This window comes from Carettochelys insculpta, chromosome 7, assembly GCF_033958435.1.
Source record: "Carettochelys insculpta isolate YL-2023 chromosome 7, ASM3395843v1, whole genome shotgun sequence".
NCBI classification, from domain to species: domain Eukaryota; kingdom Metazoa; phylum Chordata; order Testudines; family Carettochelyidae; genus Carettochelys; species Carettochelys insculpta.
The window spans coordinates 42,713,842-42,728,374 of record NC_134143.1 but is presented as its reverse complement, the minus strand read 5'-3'; the positions used below and the strand labels follow the sequence as shown (position 1 = coordinate 42,728,374).

The 14,533-nt window shown below is 40.7% G+C and overlaps 1 protein-coding gene across 1 annotated transcript in view; it reads left to right on the top strand.

Annotated features, from left to right (window-relative positions):
- The window catches only part of MARCHF5 (membrane associated ring-CH-type finger 5), a 53,087-nt gene extending 43,206 nt beyond the window's left edge, over positions 1 to 9,881 (top strand). Inside the window, exons 4-6 of the mRNA XM_074999559.1 lie at positions 3,696 to 3,879; positions 4,350 to 4,516; positions 7,540 to 9,881. Coding sequence (XP_074855660.1) covers positions 3,696 to 3,879; positions 4,350 to 4,516; positions 7,540 to 7,656 — 468 coding nt within the window. The 3' untranslated portion in view covers positions 7,657 to 9,881. The remainder of the gene's footprint in view (positions 1 to 3,695; positions 3,880 to 4,349; positions 4,517 to 7,539) is intronic.
- The last annotated feature ends 4,652 nt before the right edge of the window (positions 9,882 to 14,533 follow it).

The window sequence follows — 14,533 nt, the reverse complement described above, 5'->3', positions numbered from 1 at the left end:
TGCAAATATTAAGCTTCAGATGGGTAAGAATCAATATGGATAGGAAAGTGCTACTTCACTGGACTGCTGGACCAATAAGAAATGTAGAAGGTAGACACTTCGAAACCATGGGAGCCCTATGAGGAAGGGCCATAGTGATCCAGAAAAGAGAGAAGAGGAGGTTTGAATCCTTGGGTTGGGACAGGATGTTGAGGAGCAGGGTAAGAGTCTCATAGTTCACTCAGTTGGGAGGAGGTTGGTGACAATGCTGAAGACAAATTGTGCATATATTGTCTTTGCTCTAAGAATTTAATTTACTCATTTAGAATTTGTTGGCAGCACTAACTTCAGCCAATAAATCAGTACTACAGAGTTTGGTGATTTGATGTAGCCTTCACCAGGTGCGAAAGAATAAAATAGACTTGCCTAGTTTATTATGTGGGGGGGGGGGGAACCTTCCAGAAATGCTCCTGGGAACTATGTTGTGGTTAGTTGTCTTCATAATATTTTTTTAACCAGTCATCACACCCATTCTGCTGAAGCTTTGTTTTTCTTTGGTTTTTAAAAATGATCTCAGTCTGTTCTGTGTGTTGTACCAGATGAAGCCTATGGTGCTTATTTGTTTTGATACAAACCTTTTAGGACAGCCGAAGTCTAAGACCAGCAGTGCTTGTTACATTTCTCACTTTTGAACTTGACTTATTGGTCATTTGAAGGCCACGCAAAACTTCATTCTTTTTAGAGGTGCATCAGTGGTGGTAGCAACCTTGGTCAGTTTTGCCACACAAGACCTCCAGCGCAGGTACAATTCCCTGAAGTTCTCAACCTATGAAAAATCTGCTCTAAAGACTCGTTACAAAATTGTGTGCTTAAACGTGTACCTTCATCTTAGCAACTATTTAAATCTAAATGGAGATTTTGAGCCTTCTGATTATACGGACCATTTCATGTCTCCTGTTGGAATGAGATGAGAGCATTTAGTCTGACATTTGGCTTGGTTGGTTTTGACCCACACCAGTTAAAATGCAGGGTATTAAATACAAGCCAATGGGTGCTATTTAAGAGTGATGTTTTGCTAGAAATGTATGTATTTCTGGTCATTTTGCCATGTTTTTAACACCGCAAAAGTCAGATTTTTCTTAAGAGTGTTTGCTCATGTCCATTTCATGTTAGGTGTGTGTGCATGTTAGGTGCCTGTTGGAGGGGAGGGATAGCTCAGTGGTTAGAGCATTGGCCTTGTAAACCCAGGGTTGTGAGTTCAGCCTTTGAGGGGGACCTTTCAAGGGTCTGGGGCAGGTTCGATTATAAAAAAAAAAAAAAAAAAAAAAAAAATGTCAGGGATGGTGATAAATCCTGCTGTGAGTGCAGGGGACTGGACTTGATGACCTCTCAAGGTCCCTTCCATTTCTCTGAGACATGTATGATATGGTTGCCACATGCATAAGCGCCAAAACTTTTTTCCCTCAGTGGTATCCATAGGAAACTGGCTCTGGCACCCCTGGAGTGGTTCCCATATGGCACGACATAAAGGACAACACCAGCTCCCCTCCACCCTCTTACCTCCAGTGGTGGTGCTGGAATGTTCCTTTGCTCTAGCAAAGTTCCCTACTCTAGTGTGTGTGTCACAAACTTACACTGTATGTGGGTGTTAGCTATCACATCAACCAAGCCAGTGTAGCCAGTGTTGGAAATTTAAAATGCTGACCTCAGAACCCCCATAGGGAAAGGAGCAACAGCATGGTCATTTGGCCTTTCTTTCAAGGTGCTGTCTTTTTTCCACATTAATCATGACGTCCTCCTACTAGTGGTTTGCTCCATGGCACATAACTCTAACAGAGAGAGGTGCTTATACATGAAGGGCCTCCCAGTCTCCTCTCAAAGAGTCTCCAGTTGGATTATGTTCTGCATCAGGACCTGTTATGAGCTATCGCAGTTTCCACCACCTCTTCTGGCAAAAGCCCACTCAACAAGAGCACAGGTGTAATTGGCAACCTTCCTGGTCTGGGTGTCCATCTAGGACAGTGATGGATAACCTAAGCTAATGAGTGTACTGCATGAATGGCCTTCCTTCGTCTCAGTGAGTTTCAAAATTGTCATAACCAAGATGGTCTTCCACAATAGGGTAGTTGCATACCTAGAATTTGTGGGGGTGTGCCAACTGAACCACAGGAGTGCTTTTATCAGATTGAGGGAGTGCATGGCTTTCTCAGTCAGTGCCCTTGCTTTATGTGCATGTCACTTTAGTAATGCCAGTTGGGGAAAAAACTATGCTGATAGAAACGAGTGAAATCTGGCAAAGCTGTATATGGGCAAAGATAAACAAAATGTCTTGCAGGCCACACCTAGAGCCCTGCTGGGCCATATGCAGGGCATGAGCTTCAAGTTGCCTCATCACTGATTCAGGACAGCTGTAGAGTTGTGACCTGGTCCTTCATGGCCCATTATGTCATCACCCAGCAGGCCAGAGAGGACACTGGATTCAGTAGAGCAGTGCTACAAGCTGCAAGTTCATGAATTCTTGCTTGCCTCCATTGATACTGTTTGGCTATGGCTACACTACAGTGCGCTCTCAACAGAAATCACTGTCAGGAGAGTTTTTCCAGTAACTTCTGTTGACAAAGTGCAGCCACACGCAAAAGCCAATCGGGAGAGCGCTCCTCTCTCTCACCAGAGCAGCCAGACTGCCTGGCTGCTCTCGTGATAAAACAGGCACCCAGAAGCACAGCACACTGGGCTGCCCATTGTTGTGGATGCCCTGTCTGTTGAGAGAGAGCCCTTCAGAGCAGCCACACAGCTTTTTTGTTGACAGAATCTGTTGACAGCAGCATTCTGCCTCAAAGGTTTGAGGCAGAATGCTGCCAGCAAAAATGCTGAGTTTTGTCATGATACTGTTGACAAATCCCATTTTGTGTGTGCACGCTCCATGAATTTTGTTGACAAAACCAGGATTTTGCAAGCAAAACTCGCTAGGGTAATTGTTGCCTTTGAGAGTCACCAAACATTAAATGGAATGAGCGGTCACTCAAAGAAAAGTCAGTTACCTGTTTCATAACTGGTATTCAAGATGTGGTGTTCATGTCCAGTGCATGACCTGCCATCCTTCCCAGTTGTTGGAGATTTTAGCAAGAAGGAACTTGATATAGGGGGAAATCAGTGGTGCCCCTTATACAGCACCATACGGGTACCACTTTGGGGTGCCGGAACCAGTTCCCTAGGGACACTACTGAGGGGAAAATTCAGCTCTTGATTTGTATTCTTAAATCATAGCTGCTGAGCAGTTTTTAACCCAAAATTAAAATTAATCTTTCCAAGTTATGTGGCTTCATGCAGATGTTAGAAAATGTGCTGTTGTACTATAAGTTAGCTTTAAACTGTCTCAAACAGCACGTTTAGAATATTTATATATTAACATCACTTGGCATGAGTACATAAACAAGCACAACTGGCTAAGGAGGACTTAATTATGTATTGACTCACTAATGCAAGATGAGTCAGGCAAGAACTGGAACTGGTAACTCACCACCAGCAAATTTGATAAGCAATGAAGAGCACGATGTGAGAAATGTAAACATCAGGTAAAATTTTATAGGATTATTTTGAAGATTAGATGTCTAGGCAGTTTGATACAAATCAATAAAATCTTTCAAATCTAGACACTTAAAATTGTCCCCTGCACAATAGCCATCAGGCACTAAAACTTTTTGAATGTTTCACAGGTTGTAGGTCATAAAGAAGGTCTTGACGTCATGGAGAGAGCTGATCCTTTGTTTCTTTTGATTGGACTTCCCACCATCCCAGTCATGCTGATATTGGGGAAGATGATTCGCTGGGAAGACTATGTGCTCAGACTGTGGCGCAAATATTCGAACAAACTTCAAATTCTGAATAGTATATTTCCAGGTAATCAATTAAATCTGAGTGAAACATGAAGTCTGTGCTATGCCTATGCAAGGTTGAGTGTGGAGGGCAGTTTCCCTGCTGGTAATGGGGATAATAATGCTCCCTTTCCTCTGACGTTTTGTCTGATTTATTTTGAGTATATGCTCTTAAGGCTGTCTCTTACTGTGTGATTGTACAGTGCCTAGCCCAATAGGGCTCTGAACTCTGTTGTGGCCTCTGTGCTCTATGGCTGTGCAAATATTAAAATAAAAAAAACTGTAAATGAAAGTTTAGTGTGAGAAACTAAAAGTTGATGCCTGAAAATGATTAGTTTATTTAATAGAAATAGACTATTTACTGAAGAGAGGGAAATTGTATAAAACTAGGCTTGAAAGGTTAAATTTATAATGAAAACAATTTTAAGTCATCCTCAGTTTTTTAACTTCTTAAGTTGTCTGCTTTTTTTAGTTGGCAATATGATTTTTCTCTAGGTATTGGGTGTCCTGTTCCTCGTATTCCAGCTGAGGCCAACCCTCTAGCAGATCACGTCTCTGCTACTCGTATTCTGTGTGGAGCTCTTGTCTTTCCAACCATTGCCACCATAGTTGGCAAGCTGATGTTCAGCAGTGTTAATTCTAATTTACAAAGGACAATCCTGGTAAGATTATTTACAATGTTTGTTTTTTTTGGAAATGGTAATAATGGTATAAGGAGTTGTAAGTTGTAAAGATTCTGTGTGAGCAGAGAAGGAGAATACACAGAAGTATAATTTAGAATGGTATTTAAATGATGTGCTTTTTTACAATAGCTAGCCTAGATAGGGGGCTGGAGTGACCAACGTAGTAATATCTAAGATGGTAGATTAATCTGAATCCAGAATTTTGAACTTCAAACAACAGCCTAATGTGGGAGATGATGGTGGGCTGTGTGTCCCCACCAGTCACTTCAGAGTGGAAGGTTCAGTCTGTAAAGTCTGTTCACAGGGATATGCTTCTTTCTATTTGTTTCTGAAGAGTAAGCATATAAATTTTACTCCCTTGCTGCTTTGGCTTCTGGAAAAGACAGTCTTATCCTCCACCTGCTCATTGCTGCTGAAATAGGGAAAGCAGGGAATAGGAAAGATCCTCCCTGAAGAACACCTCAAGTGCCTGCTGCTTCTGCTCATGGCTTCTTTAAAAGAAGCTGTGAATGAGGCTGGTATACTTGTCTTTTTCACTGTTTCCTCTGCTGTACCGCCAACTACTCTTCTCAATACCAACAATTAGTCACTTCAGAACCTTGTCAATTTTTGTGCTGCTGTTCAGTTTGGGAAAGCTATGACCAATACCAGCAGAACCATTAGAACAGACTAAGACAGTCCACACAGGAGGATTTAAGGGCACACTCATTGGACATGCATTGTTGGATGTACTGTATATAAACCATACAAATGTGCATGTCGCTATGCCCTCTTTCAGTTTGCATCATTGTGCACTGATGGAAGTTAATTACTCTGTAATAAGAGCTGGCATGTGACTGTATGTCATGGTCCTGTGTTTAGCTGCTGAGCAGAGTTCATTCTGGGATATTTCTCACTGTATATAGTGGAATGCACAGCAGAAGTCAGGTGGAAGCCAGTAAAATTCTGATGCTTGTGGTCAAATTTTAAAAAGTCCCATCATTCCACTCCCTCTGTTCTATGCTCTTTCTTTGTGGATGGGCTAGAGCTCTTTTTTGAATTCTTTTGGCCATCATGGAAACCAGCAATGTTCTGTGCCATTGTGCAGACAATCACAAATACACAGAGGATGTTAGACTTTATTTTGAGCTCTTGAAGCCAATGGCTTCAATTTTGGACTTCACCTACTACACCGCTAAGCAGATACGCCAATAGTACTATCAGCAAGAGGGGGAGCAGGACTCTGAGCAACTGCCACTGTAATGAGTTATTTCTGGAGCAGCTTCATATGGCGCAGCACCATTACTGGGCTCAGTAAATGAGCATTAGTTATTGGGAAAGGATTCTGCAAATCTGGGATGACTAGATATGGTGAGAAAATTTCAGGATAGTGAAGACAATCTTTTTTTAAGATATGTGCTGAACCAGCCCCAGAGCTGCAGCAACGCTGTACCAAAATGCACTGACCTGTACCATTGGAAAAGCTAGTTGGTCGATCAGGGACTTGGCAACATCAAGGTTGCTTGTCTATAGCCCACAAATTTGGTGTAGGGTGATCAACTCTTAGGACTGTTTTCATGCAGGTATGTGATCTCGTATGCAATGTCGTGCATAAGAGACTGTTGAACTAAGTTACAAAGGTTGACTGTGCTCAGGAGGTGGCTTTTCCCAAGCTGCATTGGGGCATTTCAGGAGATCCATGTGCCTTTCTTTTGTTTTCCCCTTGCACGAGGCTTCAGAGCTTAGGAGGGTATTGCTCCATGGTGCACCAAGGGCTGGTTGATCACTATGTCTGTTTTACAGTAATAAATTCAGGATGGTCTGTAAATATCCAAGATGCTAGAATCTTTGAGAACACAACTCTGTGTAACATATGGAATAAAGGAACTTTTGTCCCTAGTATGGACATTATGCTGGGAGACCTGGCTTATCTACTTCCCTAGTTAGAAAAGCCATTCACAAGCACCTGGAACTGAAGGAAGGAACTGTTTATCTAGCCCCTCAAGTTGCAGAGTGACAGTGACCATGTGAAAGGAAGATAGTACTGTTTATGAGCCCAGATGGAAGTTTCATGAAAAACTTTGCCCAAGAGGATTATCTGCACTTTGTATTTTGCCAAGTATTTTTGAGAGTAAGGAAGAGAACCTTAATGGCTGGTAGGATGTGTAGAGATTTGCTCAACTCTGAACAGCCAGCAACATATATTCTAGACTATGACATTTTCACACCAGAGTAATTTGAGTTCTTGTGGACTAAATCCCCTATGTGGACAAGGCCTAGAGAAGACCACTTGAGATGTTAAGTGTTTGTACAGCAGTGAGGACTAAACTGATGGTTTTGATCCCATCTGTATTTGCCAGAGGAATTTCCTTATTGGCCCTTAGCAAGTAGATTTTTCAAGTTCTGATTAGATTTAGTGGTACTGGCAATTAGGCTATGTCCAGATGGACGAGAACTGTTAGCAGAAGGTACACAAATTGTGCAACACGTTTGCATATCTTTGGCTGACAGTTCTGTTGGGAGAGGCTTTTCCGACATTTGGCCTGTCCACACAGGGTCAAATATTGGGAAAACCTCGTCTGTTGAGACACACCTCTTCTTCCTCATGGAACAAAGTATACAGGGATATTGACAGAACGCTCCCGACCGGCAGATCTCTCCGGCAGGTCTGCAGTCTGGATGCACGCTTTGTTGACAGAAGCCACATAGCCTTATTGTGGTGTTTGTCTGTTGTGTATTATGTGTTCTGGAGAAAACCTCTCATTTTTGGTTTCGTATTTTGTCAAAATGTAAGTGAATAAATTCTTCCACAATGATTTATAAACCCAATATGTATGTAATCCTTTTATATAACATGAACATCTATAGAAGTTTCTTGTGACAAAAATTTGCCTTAAATAGTCATTTATACGTACCTTAATTCAAAGTAATTATCTCTTGATTAAAAGAAATTTAAGAGGAAACCATGAAAGGATAATACTGAACTTGTTCTGTAAGTTTTAAAAACTTCTCTTTAATTTCAGGGTGGAATTGCTTTTGTTGCTATAAAAGGAGCTTTCAAAGTTTACTTCAAACAACAGCAATATTTACGTCAAGCTCACCGCAAAATTTTAAATTATCCTGAACAAGAAGGAGCGTAAGGCTGTGATCACAAGCAGTCATACAATCTGATGTACCAGATTCTCTTGTATAGGTTCTGTCATTATTGCACAGTTGTGGAGAGTTGTGATAAGTTGCTGCTCCTTATTTTTTTCTTCAAATATAATAAAGCACTTTCATGTAGCAGGGTAAATTCGGTCAGTAATCACTGAACCTAGAATGTGATTGGTTTTCATTTTTGTGTACTTTCTTTATGACAGACAGGCATCTGAATCTCTTTCTTTATACTATATATGGTGGGAAAAAAAGTCAAATTGTACAATTACTCATCAGCGCACAAACTGTACCAAATCCTTTTTTCGTATGCTTAATAAAGTATGTACACAATATTTTCTACATAAACCATCCAATTCAACACGTAATGAGAGAACATGGGGAGGGGGTTATTTTTTAAAGCCTTTCTTCTTGGATTTTAGCTTATGAGGATTCCCTGGTTCATAGTGGAAGCTCTTCAGTAGATGTAAAACAGAAGGCCTAAGATGTATTCAAAACATTGGATAGACAAACAGAAGACTGATGGTTTTCTAAAGGGTCCACATAAGTCAACTTTGATCACCTAGAATATGAGCTGCTCTCAGCCAATTTTGCTACTATCTAAATGTATTGTCTGCAGTGCCTAGTATTGCAATGTCATGGTTCCTTTGTTGTAACAATTTATTCTATCCATCTCTAGGAAAATTACCCGGGAAAGTGAATTTCAATCATTTATTTTTGTAATTAGAACAGCTGTTTAGTAATAGTAGACTGTATATTGTGAATTCCTTTGTGATTATGCAATTAACTATTTAAATACGTAGTAGAGGCCAGAGAAAGATCATTGGATAGTGAGATGGCAGCTTGATGGTCCTGTCTGTCAGGGTACAGACTAAAGGCTAAAATTTAATTTTCTAAAATAGGGATAATTTCAGTAGTAAAATCCTGTTGTTAAAATGGCCCATCAAAAAAGGAGAGACTAGCACTTAAATCAGTAGTTTTTCTTGTTTATAAATCCACATTTGCAGTGGAAATTGGCAATTACTCTACCAGTTTGTGTTAATTCTGAGTCCTGCTCGACACACAATGGCCATTTCATATTAGTGCAAGACTTAGCTTGGATTTACAGTAATTGCTGTTCTCAATGCATAATTAAATGATTTTTTTTTAAAAGTTCTGATTCCTAAAGTTGTTTCCTTTTTTTTCCTTCATGAAGGTATGTCAAATGCATGGAGAAGGGTAAACATTTCTCCATGGTGAAGTATTAGTAGGTAAATGTTGCTTTTCACTCCAAATGAAGCAACAGTAAAGTGGACTTCATCTCTGATTGCAATAATGTATGTTAGTGAAACTTAATGTGGTACTTTGTGTGTGTGTTACCTTAAATATTGAGAATGCAATATTTTAGAAGAGTATGCAGTGTATACAATGGCCAATTAGTATTCAGGAACTGTAGTTGTTGCAAATTGTATATGCATAGCTGATATTTTAAGATTCTTACTAAAACTGATAAATTACTATAATCTTGTAAGTCTGCTGATTATATTGGTTTCAAAGATTGGTCTGACTTTTTTATATCCACTTCAGCAGCCTGTGAAAGGTGCTGATTTTCTGTAACATAAGTCTTCAAACAGTGTAATACATGTTTCTTGCAGAATTCCTCAGTGCAAGGAGAAAGCTTTTCAGTGATGCTCACTGTTTAGATTTCCACCCAGTTTATAACTGTTTTTAAAGCTCATCCAGGATTTAATAATGCAAATTATTGTTTTGACATTTTGTTCCATAGGAAAGCTAATGGTTTTTGAAAATGGAAGCTGTTGTACATCAGATTACAAAAGTACTGTGAAGAGCATAACATTAGTTAAAATTAGTTTAATTTAGCAGTAGAAAGATATCACTTGTTGCTGTATTGTAAAATCTTGTTTTTAGTATTCATTATAACTGCCTTGGATTAGGTTGAATAAATATTTATACATTCTTTAGGTGTAATTTTGTCCACTGAACAAATAGTGCCAAAGCCTAGAGTGGAGGTAGGTTTGAAAATGGATAGCTATTGCAGCAGAGTAGTCTATTATTTTTTAATAGATACCCCATTATTAATCTTAGGATTTTGAGAAATACTCTCTGGGGGAAAGGGCATAAAGTTCTAACTGTGGAAGAACCATTTAGTTTGTGATTCAGTTTTAAGCTTTGCTTATTTGTCAATAAATGATAGAGTGCATCATCTGAAATATGCCTATTGTATAAAATCAAAGCCATTACTATGATTTGAAGGAGTTAGTATAATGCTAATTTGGGGCTGGGAAGGCCTGCTTGGCTCAGGATTAATAATGCAATACAAAACATACCTGAAAAATACACAGCTCCTGAGGGAGGAGAATAGTGTGTGAAGAACTGAAACCAATATTTGTGATCAATTTGCATCCCCCTACTTTCAGAGTAAGGAGCGCTAGCCTACAACATTCCAGGAATATTAGGCACCTTGGTTTGTATTTGCCTTCTATGACTGATAGAGGGCTTTTCTACATTACCACCGTCCTTCAAAGGAAGGATGGTAATTGGGGTGCTGGGACTTTACTAATGAAGTGCTGCCGTGCGCACCCACCCATACTTCGAAGTGCTGGGGCAACTCTTGAGGAGTAAGGGGACTTCAGGGTTGCCCTGGCACTTTGAAGTACCAGTGGGTGCGCTAAGGCTAGACACATGCTGGTACTTCGAAGTTTAAAACTTTGAAATTGCCACGAGGGGGAGTTTGCTTAATGAAGTGCTGCCTATGCACGGCAGCACTTCATTAGTAAATTCCCAACACCCTAATTACTATCCTTCCTTCGAAGGAAGGTTATAGTGTAGACAAGCCCTTTGGCTTCTCTTTCTCTTGGAGACTAGTTCAGTGACTTGTGAAAGGAATGTGTCTTCTACAGGTGAAGCCTCATAGTTATTGAGCGTGGGGCCCTTCTGTTCTCTTGATTCCTGTTTTTGGTTTGAAGGGGCTTGTACCAACACACTTGCTGGGCTAACTTGCTTTTCTGAGTTTCATAGGGAGTCTGTCTATATCAGTATGTCCTTGTAGCGTGGAGTCCTGTCTCAAAAGGCAGCTGAAGGTCAGTTCTGCTGTCTTTGCTGTTCCTATCAAACTTTTGCCTTTTGAGTTCTGATTATCTGAGCACTCTCAAACCACATGACCAGCATTTCCTTTCTGGGTATGTCTGTACTGCTGATGGGAGATGTGATGTGCCCAGCACAGTTAGACTCATGCTTGATTATCAGAAGGTTGGTGCTAAAAATAGTGTGGCGGTTGTGCACTGGCAGTAGCTTGGGCTAGCCGCCACACCTGGGACTTGGGAGGTCAGATAGGCTTGAACCCTGGTGATTAGCCAGAGCCAAAGCCAATAATGCAATGTACTTTTTCAGTGCTTTAGCTCAAGCTGAGAGAGCATGAGTCTGGCTACTCATACCAAGTACATCTCCCTGTTGCAGTATAGACATACTTCAGTTCAGGACAGAACTTTAAGCTTAGCTTAAATGTCCGTCTGCGTTTAATTGCCATCCTGTGTAGGGATACTTTTCTGAACTGGGGGCTCTGATGGGTAAGGAGAAGAGTACAAATGTTGAAGTTCCCTTTTCCCTCTACAAAATATTTCAAAAGGTGCTATAACAATTTTAGTTCTTGAAAATGTTTTGTGAAGCTGTAGATTCCTAGGGTTTAGTTTAATTTGAAAATACTTCTATTAGTAGGACATGTTATCGTCAGAGCTGAAAATGCACCTGGAGAACCTGTTCTCTGAATAGCTATTAAACAGATGTAGAGAACAAGGAAGGCCCTATAAATAGCTGCTAGATTGTGCTGTCTAGTGATCGTCTATATGTTTTTGGTCTCTGATATCCTTCAGTTGTGACAAACAAACAAGGGGATCTTTCCTTCTGGTAGGTCAGTGAGATCTTGTCTATCCTGTCGCAGCTGTTGGCCTAAGCTATACTTCACCTGTGTGAATAACAGAGCTGAAGTTGACATACTGAGGTGTGCTTACTGTGATATCTTCCCAAATCATGAGTCAACAGCTAATGCTCTCCTGCCTGCTCCACTTTTGTCATTTTGGTGAAGAACTGCAGTTGACAGGAGAGTACCCTGCAGTCAATCTATAGTAGACATAATGGAACAATCCCTGCTCATTAATTTAGCCTGTAGTGAAGACATGCCCTGAGGGTGGTTGTTTTGCCTTTTGTCATTACAAGAAATTCAGAGAGCCAAGCATGGCAGAGCTGCCACTTTGTCTGCTTTATCTTATGCTATTGAGTAGTAATTTAACTTAATCTGTTCTGGGGAAGCTTTCTTCCTGGATTATAGTTGTTTTAGGATGCATCTGTAGAGTGATGATCCCTTGTCTCTCTCATTTAGTGGACACTTTAATATGAACAACTTCAGCAGAAAGGATTTACTGAAGCCAAACAGTTGCTGCAGTTCCTGCTATTAAAGAAACAAAAAGCAGTCAAGTAGCACTTTAAAGACTAGCAAAATGGTTTGTGAGGTGACCTTTCGTGGGACAGACCCACTTCTTCAGACCATTTTGCTAGTCTTTAAAGTGCTACTTGACTGCTTTTTGTTTTGATAGTGTATAGACTAGCACGGCTTCCTCTTTGTTGCTATTAAAGAGCTACTATTCGATTAGCTATGATGACAAACCTGTGAATCATCAATTGCAGATCAATGGCTGTGTTTTTATATGTTGATTTTTTTTTTGGTTTTAAAGATAGTGACAAAGCAGAAGGCATTTGATTTCTACATTCACCTATGAATCACTTAAAAGGAGGATTTTTTTTTCCCCTCCAATAAGAATGCCAGAAAATAATTCAGAAGAATGTTGAAGTTATGTAAGTACTTGGAAACTAAGCAGTTTGTCTCCACCTGATTTGTAGAAACACACAGCTCAGGTTTTGTACTGACTTTTCAAAAACTCATTGTTTTATAATATCTTCACTAGGTTAGTTTTTTATTTATTACAAAACATCTTGATAGGAGCAGCTATAAATGAAAACACTGACTCATAGGGACAAGATTGGAAAACTATACATAGGAAACCACAAATGCTTTTGCTTTCCCATTTATTGATGTGAAATAGTTTGTCACATATTAGCATTTCTGGAAAAGCTATTATAGTGCATGCTGCCCCGCTCCACCCCCTTCTTGGTCAGTTGTGGCAGCACAGGTGAGCCCTGCCGTGGCTTCCCCTCAGGCCTGATTAAAAACAAGTCTGAACAGGCCTTTTGATATGAAAGAACACCCCGTTTTGGTGGGCAGTGGTATAACCCAAAGGGCCAAAACACAAAACCAGTAACAGTGTCTTAACTGGCATCACATGGTGCTGGCTTTGCTACCTCATTTCCACCTAATAAAGACACTTTAAAATATCCCTTTTCCCCAGTATTACTTGTACATGTAAACAGTGGAGGTGTGTGAGGTGCCCAATTTCTGATAAAAATATGGGCCACTCTGTGAAGGAGTGTGGGACTGTGTGGCCTGTTTCCATTTGTGCTAGTTGATGGGATTGGTGTGCTCTGAACATTTCATTGCTTCTGTTCCCATTCATTACTATTAGCGAAAGGGAATGATTTCTGTTTGTGCTGTACCAAATTTAAAAAAAAAATAGAAAAATTCAATTTTGGGAGCAGAAAGAAATATCAGAAATGGCTTGAATGCCCCAGCATGAGCCGAGCCACAACACATGGCACATAACATTTTCAAGAGCATGTGATAACCAAGGCACCTGTGTTTTGTTGCCTTTTAATAAGACTCCTCAGTGCCTCTGCCTTTTTTTTGAAAATGGGACTTAACCATTTCTGAACTGATTACTTTATGCTGATTTCATAAAACATGATTTAAAGTTCCAACTTCCTTTTGATCGGATTGTTTCTTTCCTTGTGGGTTGACTTTTCTTAAAGCAGTCCCTGCCTCAAATGAAGAGGCCATCCTTCTCACAAGCGGGGCAAGCACAAAGGTACATGATGCTCCACACCTGCCTTTGTCCAAATCAGAATACAAAGGTGGTGGTGCAAGAAGGAAATTTAATCTCTCCCACATGCTTCTGCTTGTACTGTAACTGGAATTCTGGAGACAGTATCTGGCTTGCTTCATGCATACACATTACTTACGCATCAGACACTTCCTTATACATCTCAGGCTGAGAAGGACCTTTCTGCTGCAATTGCTTCCTGGAAGAGAAGTTACGGAACAACAGCCTTTTGCTGAATATGAGGAAGTACTTTTTCAGGATCACTTTAGGCTTTCAGTGGTAGAAAAATGCACCACATTGTAGGCCAAATGAGTTTAAGCTCAGAGCAGGACCCTCAACTCCTAGGCCAGCAGTATATTTATTTATTCTTCTTCTTCGAGTGTCCCCGTGGGTGCTCCACATTAGGGGTCGGGCTCGCCCGGCGCCGCAGATCGGATCTTCCAAGCAGTTTCTGCCGGACCGCGCATGCGCTGGTGCGTGCCACTCCCCCGCGCGCTCCCGGCCACGTGCGCGATCCAGTCCCCGCCAGTTCCTCTTAACCGCCGTCGGCTGCAGACGGAATCCGACTAGGCTAAGGCCAAGTAGCGTATTCAATGACTTTAACTGTTTTTTCTTTAAAGTTTTTCAAGTACTTAGGCTACTGCAAGTTAGCCGGTTGTTATTTTTCAAAAAAAAAACAAAAAAAAAACCAAAAACTACAAGCGGGACAGCTTCAATCCAGTCCCAGTAACAAGCGCCGGAGGCCAGGAGCATAGGGCCATCAGCCCTCCTGCTGCAGCAGGCCATCAGAAGGGGAAAATAGCACAGAGAAGGTGCTAAGTACCCGTTTAACAACTGAAAGACTCACCAACAACGTCCTCTTCAGGATTTAAAAAAT